Consider the following 14,200-nt stretch of genomic DNA (forward strand, 5'->3'; position numbering starts at 1 on the left):
CGAATGGAGAAAGAAAGATGACTTGTTGGTGCCCCTCATCCCCTCATGGCTGCCCCTCACGGCTTTGCTCCACTCGATTACATCAAGGGTAAAACAGAGCAAGCTTGCCGGATTTTCACCATCACCATTGTCAATTATCTCTTATCGTGAGTCCAATCTTCTACACTTTGGTCATTCCTACACCTTCCATCGCTCGTTGAAGTTTTTATCGTCGAAGATGTCCGTCACGACCAAGGCGAGCATCGCCTCCTTTGGAGGCAGGCTGCTCAAGCTCTCCCACCAGGCGACCACCACCAACTGCGAGATGAACTTCAACCTGTACCTGCCGCCGCAGGCGATTCAGAATCCGTCGCAAAAAGTGCCCGTCCTCATCTACCTGTCTGGTCTGACCTGCACGGCGGAGAACTGTTCTGAGAAGGGCTTCTTCCAGCACGGCGCGAGCAAGAAGGGGATTGCGGTGCTGTACCCGGATACCAGCCCTCGTATGTGTCGATGCCTTTCTCTTTATCAGCAGGAAACGCAAGGAAAGGGATATGTCTTACTGATCCACCCCGTTTACTTCTTCCAGGCGGACTGAACATCGAAGGAGAGAATGACTCGTGGGACTTTGGCACCGGAGCCGGCTTCTACGTCGATGCCATCAAGCCCCCGTACGACAAGGGATACAACATGTACAGCTACATAACAGAGGAATTGCCACGGACTGTCTTCGCCGCATTCAAGGAACTCGACCCGACTCGTGTCAGCATCACGGGCCACAGCATGGGTGGCCATGGAGCTCTTACACTGGTATGTCTTCCCGTACACATTCCTTCTATTGACATCAGTAATACGTCCTTTTGCTAAAAACGATTCTTCTTTGCTACAGTTCTTGAAAAACCCAGGCAAATACAAGTCCGTCTCGGCGTTTGCTCCGATTGCCAACCCCATCAACTGCCCGTGGGGTCAGAAGGCGTTCAAGGGATACTTTGGCGAGGACCGGCTGGACAAGTGGAAGGAGCATGATGCCACTGAGCTGGTGAAGCAGTGGAAGGGTCGGTTGGATGTGCTTATTGATGTGGTACGTCATCATCAAACTGAACAGACCAAGAAAAAAAAAGAATAGAGAGAGAGAGGGAGGGAGGAGAAAAGAAAAGGGGGAAAAGGACAAGCTGAAAGCTAATCTATTCTAATTTTCATCCAGGGCACCGGCGACAACTTCTACAAGCAAGGCCAACTCCTGCCCGAAAACTTCGAAAAGGCCGCCAAGGAGGCCGGCGTCGAGGGCGTCAACGTGCGCTACCAGCCTGACTACGACCACAGCTATTACTTCATGGCCACCTTCTCCGACGACCACATCGAGCACGCAGCCAAGTATCTGTTTGCATAGTGCGTCTCTCTGCTCCCTCCTTGTCTTTTGTCATTTTCTCTTCTCTATAAAAAGATAATGATATATACCTGTATAAAAGAGTGAAATATGATTGATATCAGGATCATTTATCACTTCCAGATATTTATTTTTTTTTCTCGACTCCTTGCACTCCTTGCATTCTTGCATTGTGTGTGCTCGTGTTCTGACCTGACCGTTGGAACTTAGTAGAGACGCTTCTTCGTCCACCACGAACAAAACTCCGAATATAAGATCCGTTATTTAGGACATATATAAATATATATATATATATACATTAGTCAAAACTGAAACGCGGCTTCTTATATACTTTATATCAGCACCCTTCCACAAGTATACAATATTAGGTGTCTTTATTATATAAAAACCTTAACTTCCGTCTTGCACACTGTCACTACATAGCCCCTATGTTCAGCGACAGATATATCCCGTCTCGATCTAAGATGCCGTTCCATGGTTGGAACGCAATCACTATCCTCAGGTCGTAAGTCGTGGAGTTCCATGGCAAACGTCAAAGTCTGTGCAGACCATAGTAAGTAGGCTTTGAAGAGACAGAAAGACTCATTGCTCAAGCATATTCCCAGGCTACGTCTGAGAAACATCTCACAGGAGGTGCGATATATCCACTCGTCCGTTCTCCGCTGCCCCTCGATGGCAGTTCGACCATCTTCCACAGCTGGAGCAGCATGATCACGATCCTCGCATTGCCTTTAATGGCGGCTCCTTCTAGGGCTGTAACACTGCGTGAATGAGCTGCTGAGGCGTCTACATCGGCACCACATTTCAGGAGATATCGAACTATTTCCGAGTGCCCGTTTTCGGCCGCGCTTTGAAGAGCAGTCCTCCCCTGATGCGGGCTTGGAGGAGCGTTGATGTCCGCTCCGTTTTGAATCAGAAGTTGAACGACTTCGAACTCGCCGATTTTCGCGGCGTGTTGCGGGGCCGTCATCCATTGACCTCTGGAACCTGCGGGGGCATTCGCATCTGCTCCCCTGGAAAGGAGCAGTTGAATGATCTCAGGCGGGATTAAACAAGAGGGAAACACCTTGACCTGGCTGGAATGAAAGAAAACTGGGAGCTGGAGGGACAGTGAGAAAGATCTTACATTATCTTCTTCCCGGGCTTGCGAGGACCATCATCGCTTGATGGGATGCCCGTTCTGCATTTGGAAGGTTCGAACCATTGGTTGATACCCAAATTTCGCAGGTGCTCAGCCTCTAACACAGGACCATCTCTTTCATATTGGTCTGAGCACTCATCTTTTTGACTGGTGCAAGCCCAGTTTCCCAGCTGCTTGCTGGCTCCGGTCCTCTCCTATCGACTCGTCTCGCCTCGCACCCTGCAGCTCCCTCAGCGGCTCCGTCAGGTGACCGAATAAGGCGGCATATGTCAATCAATCAATCATACCGTCGCCCAGTCGCAGTCATATATGGTTATGCAGGGAGATATGTATATGAAAACCGTCTTGCAGAGCATACAAGATAAACTGGATGATATTTCCTCAATCGATCTATTGGTAGATTGATGGCTACATACGTATAAACTAAGGCTCCTCCCAAAAATTTCCTCCGTTCCTCCATTCCCTTTTTTTTTTCTTCCTTATTTTCCTTTTTCTTTTTTTGCTGCGTTTCGTAATCGTGTCGTCTCCTTTCACCAAGGCTCTGCTGTTTTTATTCTTTTTTTTATAATAAGCTTCTTTCTTGCTTGAAAAGATTCCGCTGAAATCCCTGGTGGCTGATCCGCACGTCTGACAAACAGCATGATGAAAAAAAGATGGCGCTTGTATGGAAAACGCCCGCGAATGCACATGATACCTATCTACGTCGGAGAAGGGAAAAGGCAGATGAATAAGTGGATATCAAACAGGGGTCAACAATGGCATAGGACATGCATGGAGGATCAGCTCATCAAGATCAGATGTAAAAAACAGGGGAATCTAAAGAAAAAAAAAATCAAAGTTTTGAATGTCGTGATTTCAGGGAGGAGAGTGGTAATATAAATGTCATATTATGCGCTTAACCGCTGGATAAATGACTGTGCTCATGTATTAGCCTACAGCACAGAATAAAATAAGGAAGAAACGTCGGCAACAAACCTGAAAGAACGCCCGGAAACCTTTCGTGTCCAATTGAGTCAAGGCGTTTAAGTATTCGTCGATCAGATCGGCACCCATTCCCATACTGGGAAGTTCTCTAGTGCGAAGGTATTCGGTGTATTCCGCGCCCGTTTTCGAGTAGATGGTTTGCTGCAACCCTCCGGCTTCGGCAAGGACCTGCCTCGCCTGGGCATCCTTCGGGTTGAATGACGGTGTACTTGGGAGCGCCCAGCACAGCGGTGAGAAGCGCGTAAACATGAATTGATTGAAACCTGGAAGTGCAGTCTGAGTCGTGGAGACCCCGTTCGCCTGAGTGGTGGCAATGTCTGGACCTCCCCAAGAACTAGCCATTCTCGTCAGCACCGAAAAGGCCATCTTCGCGGTCGTGAAGTCGTCAACATCCTTGGCAAAGTGTTCGATTGTGGAAATAACCGTTTCAAAGATGGATTGGTTTGCTGCGCTCATTAGTATCATACCGCCAAATTGAAGGCGAATGAATAGGATGCAAATCTTCTTACCTTGACTGATGATCACAGAGCCCAGATCGTTGTGCAAAAGTGCAAGCAAGAAGCTCAGATACTCCCGCTTCAGTTCCGCGAGTTGAATTTCGTCATCTGTGCCCCTGGTTGGATCCGCAATCCCCTGGAACACTCGCTGAAGGAAGGGCGTGAGAAGGGTGTCGAGGATGCTATATATCTCGGTTTTGAAGCCAAAGATAACTTGATCTAGCAGTCGCAAGAACAATGCCATTTCGTCTTTGGAAGATGTTTGCGTCAACAGCCCATCGATCCATCTCGGCAACTGGGGAAGGATCCTCGACCCAAGAACTCCGATCAGTCGTGAGAACGCGAATCTTGCCGCGGTCCTTATATTGAAAGATGTCTTCAGTGATTCAAGAGCAACCAGGGTCGCCTCCGCCACCTGACCAAAGGCTTCCGAGACTTCAGGGGCAGGTGGAGTACTCGAAGGGGTGTTGACTCCTGGCATCCAGTCTGAGAAGCCTCGGGCAAGAGTTCCGAGGGCCATGATGTCGTGATGGATTTGCAATAATGCCCTCTCATCATTCGACTTGGCAGCTCCCAGATTCCTCTCCATGTCAACGAAGATCGGGTTCATCACTGACTGAGCATAGACAACCTGCTTGTCCACCGGAACAGCAGCAGTCGAGCAGATCGAACCGACAGCTTCGAAGAGGTAGAGCTGACTGTTGAACACAGCATCGGCCGAGCTTTCATGGTCTTCGGAGGACATCTCATCCGCATCGGATCCTTCAGATGGAACTTCGGCTCGGATGACCAGTAAATCACCCAAAGCCTCGATGACCGTTTGGGCAACGTTACCGATGTGAGATCGGAGATGTTTCACTAGGCGTTGGAACAGGTACCAGGATCGAGTTTTAACCCTCTTGACAGGATGATGAACAAGTTGGAGAAAGTTCTCCAGGACGCCAGGAATAAGGTGGGTGTGATGTTCAAAGAAAGAACTGTAGCGGACGCAGATTTCCATATACTGCAGCTGAGTTGCCGGATGGGTGAACCACCTGATATCTACAACACCTTAGCAGGGAAACATTGAAGCCATTCTGAGCATAAAAAGACATACCAGATTCAACCATCCTCAGCATCATCTCTATCAGTCTCTCAGCAGCAGCATTGTTTGGCTTGTTCTTGGTGTACAGTCCGCCGGACTTGACAGCAAGATCACCGAACAAGAACATCTCATGCAAGGCGAGATCGAGATCGCGCCAGTCCAATTGGCCCCCGGACTGACGTAGATTTTCAAATGTTCTGCCGACAACCTCTGAGATGGCATCCATGTACAGTTGCTCATTAGCCGATGCAATGATCTGCTGCAGAACGTGTAGTCTTTTCCGGAGCTCCTGAAACTCGGCCTCATCGGTTTGCTCATCCTCATCGCCCCATGAAGAAGTCTCATCATATCTCATCTTCGCGATTATGGCCTTCAATATCGGTAGCAGCATTGTAGAATGTTGAGCGCTCACGGCCGGATTCGACTTGGACACTTTTCTGGAATAGGACAAGAGCTCCGTCACACAGGGGATAACCGTCGAGCAGATCTCATCGTATTCATCAGAGAAGAATCGAAGGACGTGCGCAAGGAAGGATTGAAGAAGGCCGCTCGCCTTCTCTTTTGTCTGAACATCGACAGCATCATTGTCCAATGCACGAACGATATCGATGACGGTGATATTTATTAGCTTCGCCACCGTTTCAGCGAGGTCTGTATCGTACTTAAAGGTGAACCTATTATCGTGTAGTGGAGGGCTGTTGGAAAGGCGGGTGACGATGTTGTCTAGATTCAAGAAGATGATCATATTGATCTTATCCTCCGGCCTCATCTTCTTGCCGACGATCTCGGTAAATACGTCAACGGCAGCATCCCGCACCTTCTCTTCTCCTTCCCTCAGGTCCGCCTTCTGGGCCCGAGACAGCTGCTGAAACAAGAGGTCCAACATTGACTGATTCACAACCAGACCGATATCAATCCAACTGACCCAACTGCCAATGGCCTTGAGCGTCATTTCCACTATCTGATCGTTCCCATCTCGCCACTGCGACAAGATCTCCTGCCAGGAGTTGGCGATCTTTTGTACGTCCCTCTGCCGAATCAGATCTTTCAAGGTGTTTGCCTTGTCCTGCTCCGCACGAGATCGCGATACCAGGACATCGCCAATCTCATCGTGAATCGAGTTTATGACTCGAAGATAGAAGACGATTCCGAGGGGGTTGTCGCGCAGGTTCGAGGACCGAGTTTTGCTCGTCAGGCTTAAAAGGTCATCGAAGAAACTTTCCCATCCGCTTCCGTAGAGCGCAGAGAACAAGAACGTTATGGTCTGGGCGATCTTGTTCTGGATATTGGCGGGATCGGAGGTCGCCCCTTCACTTCCGTAGACCTGATGCAAGTACGCCATCAAGCTGTCCTTGACGAACCCTAACCCCTGGAGGTCAATCAGACCCGCCTGAGCTGCGCTATTGACCACTTCCAGAGCGACATGGCGGACGACCTCGGAGTGACGTGGGGTCTTGGTGAAGATGGACAGACAGACTTGCCATCCCGACGGGTCCGAGCGGAGCTGGTTGAGGTAGTCGAAGGCCTGCGCTTTGATGGCTTGGTCTGAGGAAGGGTTCCAGGCAATCTCGATGGCATTTGCTACCTGTCCAGACGCTCTGGTTAGTGCACCGCTGTCACTGTGCGCAAAGGGCCCGATGACGGAGGGGGCGGGGCTGCGGTGAGATGCAACAGCATCACACACGACGCTGGAACAAAATCTTTACCTGATCCTCCATCTTCGACCAGCCAAGCTGCCTTGTCGAGTCGGGCGGACTCTAAAGGCGATGAATATCAGGAATGACTCAGTAGAATGCTAGGGGTGCGGTGTGGCAAGTGGGCGTTGTTTTCAAAACCATCGACGGGAAGGATCATCTCATAGCGAGGCAAGTCACCGAACCATGGGAGTTAGTTTACAGGAGTTCTTCTCGGGCGGTGACGAGGGACTGCTACTGTTAGACCCAGCCACGGCGGAAGAAATATCTTGCCGATCGCCAGAAAAAACGAACCGGAGGGGAATCAGGTTTACTATGGAGTACGCACAAAGGTGTGTGTTTTGTCAGCTGTTGTTTTTTTGTGGAAAGTATGCCCTTGGCGCCCGCATTGGAACGGTTGACGGCTGCCCAAAAGGGCAACGGTGGACGTGCCCCAGGCTGCACGCCCTAAGAATAATGCGCCACACTGGTTGGCAGAACATATTATTTATTATTTACCTGGAATTCGGCATGAATACGAAGAAGAATCAACATCATCCAAGGGGGTTTTTTTTAATAACAACCTTTTAATACTATGATTATTATCCCTGGAGGACTACGCATAATTTATTGATTGACAGAGGGTTTACACTCACAGCGACCGCGTTCAACGGCATGCAGGTGTCTCTATCACGTGGGACCCCATTCCGCACAGACAAACCATCCAAACTACTGGCGTCATCAAGGTCATTTCATTTATTTATAACTACCTAGATATAAGTTAATCGTGGACGGTTTTCCCTGATTTGCTCGATTCCTGCTCCAGGACCTGCTTCTCCATCTTGTCAAACCCTTCCACGGCAATGCCGTATTTTTCGAAAACATCCTTCTGATATCCATCCGCGATCTTCTCGACAAATTCCTCCTCTTTCCATCGTTTCCCGATGAGATCTTCAAAGGTCTGGCCGGGCTGTCGCTCGATGGCCCACACAGCCTTGTAGGCCGCACCCAGGGCACACGCGTTTTCTCCGACATCGAGCTTGTACACTCCGTCAAAACCGCCCAGGATCTCGCCAGCGACCTTGGCGATGGCCTTGTTTCGGGATCCTCCCCCGACAAGGTACACCCGCTTCGGCTGAGCGGGAAGGCCTTCCGCGGGGCTTTGCGTGAGCCCTCGCGATCGGAGACGGAGAGAAAGCATCTGACTCTCGACAATGGCACGCGCTTCATCCAACGGCCGATCCCAACCGGCGTCGGACTCGGTCAAGCTCTGATCCTTGGGGTTGTAATTGAACCGCCATTGCCCTGCGCGGACGTTGGGCACGATTTCCGGTCGGGGAAAGAAAAGACCCATCTTCATCGGATCGGATTCGGTCTTCTGACCCAGGGCAGGTGTTTCGAGCAGGGCCCTGTCAAAATTGGCCCATGGTCCCGCGGATTTGTCCTTGCCCACCTTCTCATCAATAGCATCGCGCACCTGCTCCCGAGCGAGCCCTCCATTTTTGTAGCAGAGCATGAACATGTACAATCCCGGCGTGGTCGGGTGGTTGAAGAAGTGGGTATCTGGGTCGGGTTGGTAGTTCGGAGTAGACATGAGGAAAGTAGTCGACGTTCCAAGCGAAACCATCGCATCCGACGGTTTAAGTGGTAGAGCAAGGATAGTGGACGGGTTGTCTCCCGTCGACGGAATGACAATGCAGTCTGGGTTGAAGGAATAACGCTCGACGAAATACCTGGCAATCTTGCCCAGATGGAGCCCTCCATCTTGTGGCACATCTCCAAGCTTTCGTTTCAGGTCCTCCACACCGAAAGAACCCGCGCAAAGCTCCAGCAAGCGGTCATCGTAGGCACCTTTCTTGATGTTCCACAGGTTCATTCCACAAACATCGGAAATATCGAATGGGGCAATCCGCCCAAGGAGAATTGATGCCAAGAAGGAAGAGACAAGAGAGATTCGAGACGTCTTCTTATATTGTTCCGGGTATTTCCGCTGGAATCGAAGGATTTGGGGACCCGTAAATCTCTAAAATGGCGGAGACAACATCATCCTCATCAGCCAACTAAGTCACAAATCTTATGGTTCGTCCCAAAGCACTTACATGGTGCGCCTTGCTCCCCGTTGCCTCTGCAAGCGCTTCTGGACCTCCCAGGATAGCATCGAACTCGTCGCATTCCTTCTGCGTACTGGCGTCCTGCCAATTGGGGCTGAACGGATGCGAGAATGCTCCCTCGAGCTGCTCCTCTAGCGTCTTGTCCTTATCCAGGCTTTGAAGCAGTCTTTCGGCATCATGGCTCCAGTAGACGCTTCCGTGCTGTTGCCCTGCACCACTGACACCCTTCACGCGGCGGAAGTCCAGTCCCTGGCCCTTGAGCATGCTCAGTACCCCATCCAGTGCCTGGAGCCACATAGCGACGGGTGCGAACACTTCATGTTCTGCCTCATTGGTCATGACCCCCTTCTTGATGTTGAACCCGCGAGAGTCGGCATCGAAATCGAATTTAGCCTCATATTCGACCTTCAGGTCCGATGAGACCACGAGACCCTTGAGCTGCTGGGTCGAGAGGTCAAACCCAATGTACAGGGGACCCCCGTTGGATGCCATGGCCGCTGGGGGTAGGGAGGTCCGAAGCTTGCCTATCGGTCGAGCAAGGACAGAGTAGTAGAGTGCGAGCGAGACAGCGGAAGCAAAGAGTTAGATAGAGTCCAGAGGGCGATCTAAATAAAAGTAGACGAAGAAAGAGGGGCACGAGGTACAAGTTCTAGGCCGGTGAAGTGTCAACAAGATGGATCCCGATTGAATGGCTAAATTACCCTGAGCTTGTACTGTGCTACTGTTCGTCCTACAAGAGATAATTATGTTCTGGTGCAATACCCGATTCCGTTATTATTTATCCTGTCAGAAAGAAAAAAAAAATGAGAATAAAAGATGATGTCCTTGAGATGACAAGGAATGAACTGAAGACGATGTAAATACTCAAAGGACCAATACTGGTATCAGAGATCTAGACAGCCGTGCATGCCACTATTTCATGCTGAATGCTCAGACGGTGATGTCAGGTGGCATGTCTGCGGGGCCCGCAGGCGTCTCGGGTAAGCAACCGACCTCTGAATTTAACCGGCCGGAGGGAAAGTTGCCCGCGTACCTAGCTGTTGGACAAACACATCGATGCACCTCTAGAATTTAAAACTCGCAGTAAGAGATGTAGCTAATTCCTAGAAGTACCTGCTGCATTTTCCCATATCCTGTAATGTACTGTACATGAACATCGAATAATTGAATAATGAATATTGAAAACGGACCAGCCAAAATTCTAAAAAATGTCGCGCATAGAGCCGGTTGCTTGGATGGCCGAATAAGAGACACCACGTGTGGCGGCACGGAAAATAACCGAAGGACACCACCCCTCCTACGACGTGGTACTTGTCCTTCCCGAGATGAGGAATGGCTGCCGGAGGACTGTGGGTACGTCGTACCCGTTCTTCGCTGGCTGCTCTATAAATTATTAGGCTTTTCTGCGTCATCTTCGTCGACTTCAAAAGGGTATCTGGACTGGGTGGGATGAGGGCAGCAATGATGGTTCTATCTCCGCGTCTAGGCGCGGTGGAAGCCGAGAAGAACACCCTACATCATTGTCAACGGCGTTTATGCACGTTGTTCTCGTGGTCATGGGAGTGATCATGATGGTCATCATCATGGTGGTGGTGGTTTTCTGAATCTTCCGGTTCAGGACTGCTTCGCGGGCTGACCTCCGGAGGAATGAACTCGTCCGTAAAGCTGATCCCCTTCTCTTCTTGGGGAACAAAGCGGACTTTTACTCGTCGTACACCTCGGACACGGGATCCGACTCCTTCCCGTAGGATCTCCTCGATCTCACGGGAACGATTGATCGGCCAAGAACCTGGCACTGCCAGCTCGACCTCCATGAGATAGTTCTGACCCGATTTCATGCCTTGAACATCCCGGATTTCAACCTCCTCTCCGCTTGGAGCTGCGGCGAGTACCTTGGATGCGGCTTTGCGCACAGATGATTTGATCTCGTTGTCCACTGTGGTATCTGCGAGCTCCAACAGAGCAGCTCGAGTGTTTTCCCATCCCGCTTGGATGACCATTAACGAGATGATCAGACCCCCGACCGGATCGAGCCATGACGCATCACTGAAAAGGTGGGTACCACCGATTGTCACCAGAGCGACAATGCTGGTGAGAGAGTCGATCCGATGATGAACGGCATTCGAGGCCAGGACGGAGGACTTGCGTTCTTTTGCAACCTTCATTGCTGTAAGACAAAAAAAAAGACACCGAGGTCAGCATCTTCGCCTTAGGGTTGGAATAAGCATAGGAAGGACTTACTAGCTCGATATAGCCATTCCTTGACGATAATTGAGCCCCCTGCCAGCCATGCCGCATTGACATTGGGACCCAGAGCTTCCACTCCATGGCTGTGTCCATGGGAGTGACCATGGCCAAGAAGTCCTGAGTGAGCGAGAGCCTCAAACGCCTCTGGAAAGAATTGGGACAGAAGGACCTCTCCCGCGTTCAAACCCATGAACACACCACCGCAGAGCAACAGCGAGCTGACTCCGAGGGCACCGAGACTCTCAATTTTGCCATACCCATTGGGAAATCTCTCGGTTGGTGGCTTGAGTGACCAGGCCACCGTTCCCAATGTCATGAAGTCGGAGACCAGATCCGTGAGTGCATGGTATGCATCGGCCACCAGGGCTTGAGAATGGAAAACGTAGCCTCCAATAAATTTCCCAATTGCCATAGCCAGGTTCACTACCAAGCCAATGCGGGTTATCCGCACCCCGGCATCCTTCTTGTCCTTCGAAATCAAGTAGACATTATCATGATGATGGTGGTGGTGGTGGTGGTGGCCATGCCCGTGGCCGGCGTGGTGCCTCGTCTGGATCGCCATCAGCGGAGAGACGGTCGGGAGGTGTAAGGAAGGAGGAAGTAGAAAGCCTGGCGATATTAATCGGGACCCAGGCACGCGACGATTTATGCGCGAGACAGCAGCGGTACGAAACACTCGAGACTGGCGTAACTGTAGCGGCGTGTGCCGGTTGCTGAGACCGCGGAGGTTGTAAAGTGCCGGCGATAGCTGGCTCCTGCACCGCAGGGGCTGCGTTAGCGGCATGAGGATGCCAAATGGGGCTCTGACACACAGTCAATCTTCAGGCCAGGGTGTTCTTTTGAGCCTTTTTTGCCCGGATGACAGGAAGCCCATAACGATCAGCGCAGATGCAAGCGAGGGTTGCACAGGTTGGGCCTGCTCTCGATAAAAATGTCTGCGCGGTGGCCTGATTGTACGTGGTTACGGAGTAATAATAATGCAGGCTCATGGCGGGAGGAATCGAGCCGACATGCGCTGACCTTCCGAGCTTGGCAGCCTGCCCAACACCCTCAGGGTACCCCGCCAGCGAAGCTCCCTACAGGCTCCAGGCCTTCTTTTTGGACAGATGCGTACCTCAGGCAAAGAGTTTGACCTCGTAAAGTGTGCTTGAGTTGGAAGAGTCTCAATCGACAGTTTCGAGCTTGGTGGTGGCCAATGGCAGCAGGGCAAAGCTAAATTTAGTCACCGCATTACTACTACGCAATCCCAACCCAACTTCAGTCTTTTAATATATACACGCCACTCCAAAGACGCGTCTTCAATGTGCTTACAAGGCTGCTTGCGTCATCTGGATGAAGCTAGCAGAAATACTGTATACTGTCATGGAGGATATTGTATTGGGAGTGTTGGGGAAAAGGCTGACATCATTCTTGCTTCCACGAAATAAGCCACTGCCGTTCTCTTGGCGTTCCTCTTTTGTTCGCATCCCCCGTTATCTCCTTGTGGCCATGCTTCGATGACGCGGCCTCTGATGAGGATCCCCTTTACGGGCCCATTGCCACCAGCAATTGTCTTCCCGAGAAGCGCGAGTACAATTGCTGGCGCAATTGAAGCCATTGCTGACTTCTTCTCCGCGCCCCCTTCACCATTTCTCCAGGGAGTCGATGTGGGACGGAATGACCAGACCGTTCTCCTGACCGGCGCCGGGATATCTGTAGCATCTGGCTTGGCCGACTATCGAGGAGAAAACGGCACCTACACTCGGAACAAGTCATACAGGCCCGTGTATTTCCATGAATTCGTGACCCGGCATGAGGCGCGCAAGCGATACTGGGCCCGAAGCTTTATAGGATGGCCGGGTCTCGCGAAAGCAAAGCCGAATTCGACGCATTGGGCCATCAGGGATTTGGCTAGGAAGGGGTATATCAGCTCTGTCGTGACACAGAATGTTGATTCTTTCCATTCAATCGCGCATCCGGACCTCTCGACGGTTGAATTGCACGGCTTCCTCCGATCGGTGATCTGCATCAATTGCCAACGATTGTTCCCACGAGAGGATTTCCAGAAGTCCTTAACGGAGCTGAACCCCGCATGGGCGGAATTCCTGAACGAGATGCTAGAATCTGGGGCTCTAGACACAAACAATCCGGAAGAACAGCGACGCAGGGGACTCAAGCTCAATCCTGACGGAGATGTGGACCTTCCCAAAGCTCCTTATTCGAAGTTTCGATATCCTGCCTGTCCGCATTGTCTCGAAGATCCGCCCTTGCTCAAGGACGGCACCCGAGGTAGAGTAGAGGTTGAAAGTGACGGCGCATGGTCCCCGTCCTCCAATGCAGGAATCCTAAAGCCGGCCGTCATCATGTTTGGGGAATCCACCGATCCAGCGGTCCGGGCGGCTGCGGAGGAGGCCATTGATGATGCTGGGAGGCTTCTGGTCCTGGGCAGTAGTTTGGCGACCTACTCTGCGTGGAGGTTGGTTGAACGAGCGCACAAGAGGGGCATGGCTATCGGGATCATCAACGTTGGCGGCGTACGCAATGAATCCTTGATCTTTGGAAACCTACAGGAAGAGAGGTATATACAAAACCATGTACGATGTGACCACAGGTCCGAGTTAGTGCTTCCCGAAGTCGCATCTAGATTACCCCCAATCAGATAGATAGAGTTGCTGGCCATATCGCAACCAGATAACAGATAGGACCCGAGTCTGTGATTCGTATACCTATCACATTGACCTGGTGAAGTAAACTGCGGCCTCCGACCATTCCCTTTGCCACAACCGCTCTATGAACCCAGGGATGTGAACCATGATTCAATAAAGACCCTTGACAGCATTAAAAATAGCCCTCAATATGGTCCTTACAGTCACCACGTAAGGGTGCGGCGAAGGCATCGGGAGCGGCGATGCTCGGATCTCGGCATGCGATTGGCAGACGATTAGACGCCGTGCCTATTTTCGCCTTCCATGTCTTAGGCGCGCTGGTGGGTTTCCATCCGCGCTGTGCTCTCCTTGGGACCCAGTTGGCGCCAGTCAAAGGCGCGGGGCTCCAGCAGGCTCTACTTCGTCGGACATGGACAATCAGAGCATAAAAGCATCCAAACCGGACAGTTACC

The 14,200-nt window shown here is 51.2% G+C and overlaps 5 protein-coding genes across 5 annotated transcripts; 2 read left to right on the forward strand and 3 right to left on the reverse strand.

Annotated features, from left to right (window-relative positions):
* Nucleotides 1–217: 217 nt before the first annotated feature.
* On the forward strand, nucleotides 218–1,369 carry VTN77DRAFT_9018 (uncharacterized protein; the record flags this gene model as incomplete). The annotated part of the gene is made up of 4 exons (XM_069425580.1): nucleotides 218–482; nucleotides 569–789; nucleotides 869–1,060; nucleotides 1,184–1,369. 4 exons carry the CDS (start codon nucleotides 218–220, stop codon nucleotides 1,367–1,369), a joined length of 864 nt encoding a protein of 287 aa, XP_069274237.1.
* Nucleotides 1,370–3,394: 2,025 nt separating this feature from the next.
* Nucleotides 3,395–6,790, reverse strand: VTN77DRAFT_9019 (uncharacterized protein; the record flags this gene model as incomplete). Its single annotated transcript, XM_069425581.1, has 5 exons — nucleotides 3,395–3,421; nucleotides 3,483–3,937; nucleotides 4,001–5,029; nucleotides 5,085–6,657; nucleotides 6,779–6,790. 5 exons carry the CDS (start codon nucleotides 6,788–6,790, stop codon nucleotides 3,395–3,397), a joined length of 3,096 nt encoding a protein of 1,031 aa, XP_069274238.1.
* A 736-nt stretch (nucleotides 6,791–7,526) lies between these two features.
* Nucleotides 7,527–9,348, reverse strand: VTN77DRAFT_9020 (uncharacterized protein; the record flags this gene model as incomplete). The annotated part of the gene is made up of 2 exons (XM_069425583.1): nucleotides 7,527–8,768; nucleotides 8,845–9,348. The coding sequence occupies 2 exons, from the start codon at nucleotides 9,346–9,348 to the stop codon at nucleotides 7,527–7,529; spliced, it is 1,746 nt and encodes a 581-aa protein (XP_069274239.1).
* A 1,031-nt stretch (nucleotides 9,349–10,379) lies between these two features.
* Nucleotides 10,380–11,887, reverse strand: VTN77DRAFT_9021 (uncharacterized protein; the record flags this gene model as incomplete). Its single annotated transcript, XM_069425584.1, has 2 exons — nucleotides 10,380–11,023; nucleotides 11,098–11,887. The coding sequence occupies 2 exons, from the start codon at nucleotides 11,885–11,887 to the stop codon at nucleotides 10,380–10,382; spliced, it is 1,434 nt and encodes a 477-aa protein (XP_069274240.1).
* A 712-nt stretch (nucleotides 11,888–12,599) lies between these two features.
* On the forward strand, nucleotides 12,600–13,745 carry VTN77DRAFT_9022 (uncharacterized protein; the record flags this gene model as incomplete). Its single annotated transcript, XM_069425585.1, has 1 exon — nucleotides 12,600–13,745. The coding sequence occupies one exon, from the start codon at nucleotides 12,600–12,602 to the stop codon at nucleotides 13,743–13,745; it is 1,146 nt and encodes a 381-aa protein (XP_069274241.1).
* Nucleotides 13,746–14,200: the final 455 nt, after the last annotated feature.

This window comes from Rasamsonia byssochlamydoides (assembly GCF_041956645.1).
Source record: "Rasamsonia byssochlamydoides strain NRRL 3658 unplaced genomic scaffold VTN77scaffold_80, whole genome shotgun sequence".
NCBI classification, from domain to species: Eukaryota; Fungi; Ascomycota; class Eurotiomycetes; order Eurotiales; family Trichocomaceae; genus Rasamsonia; species Rasamsonia byssochlamydoides.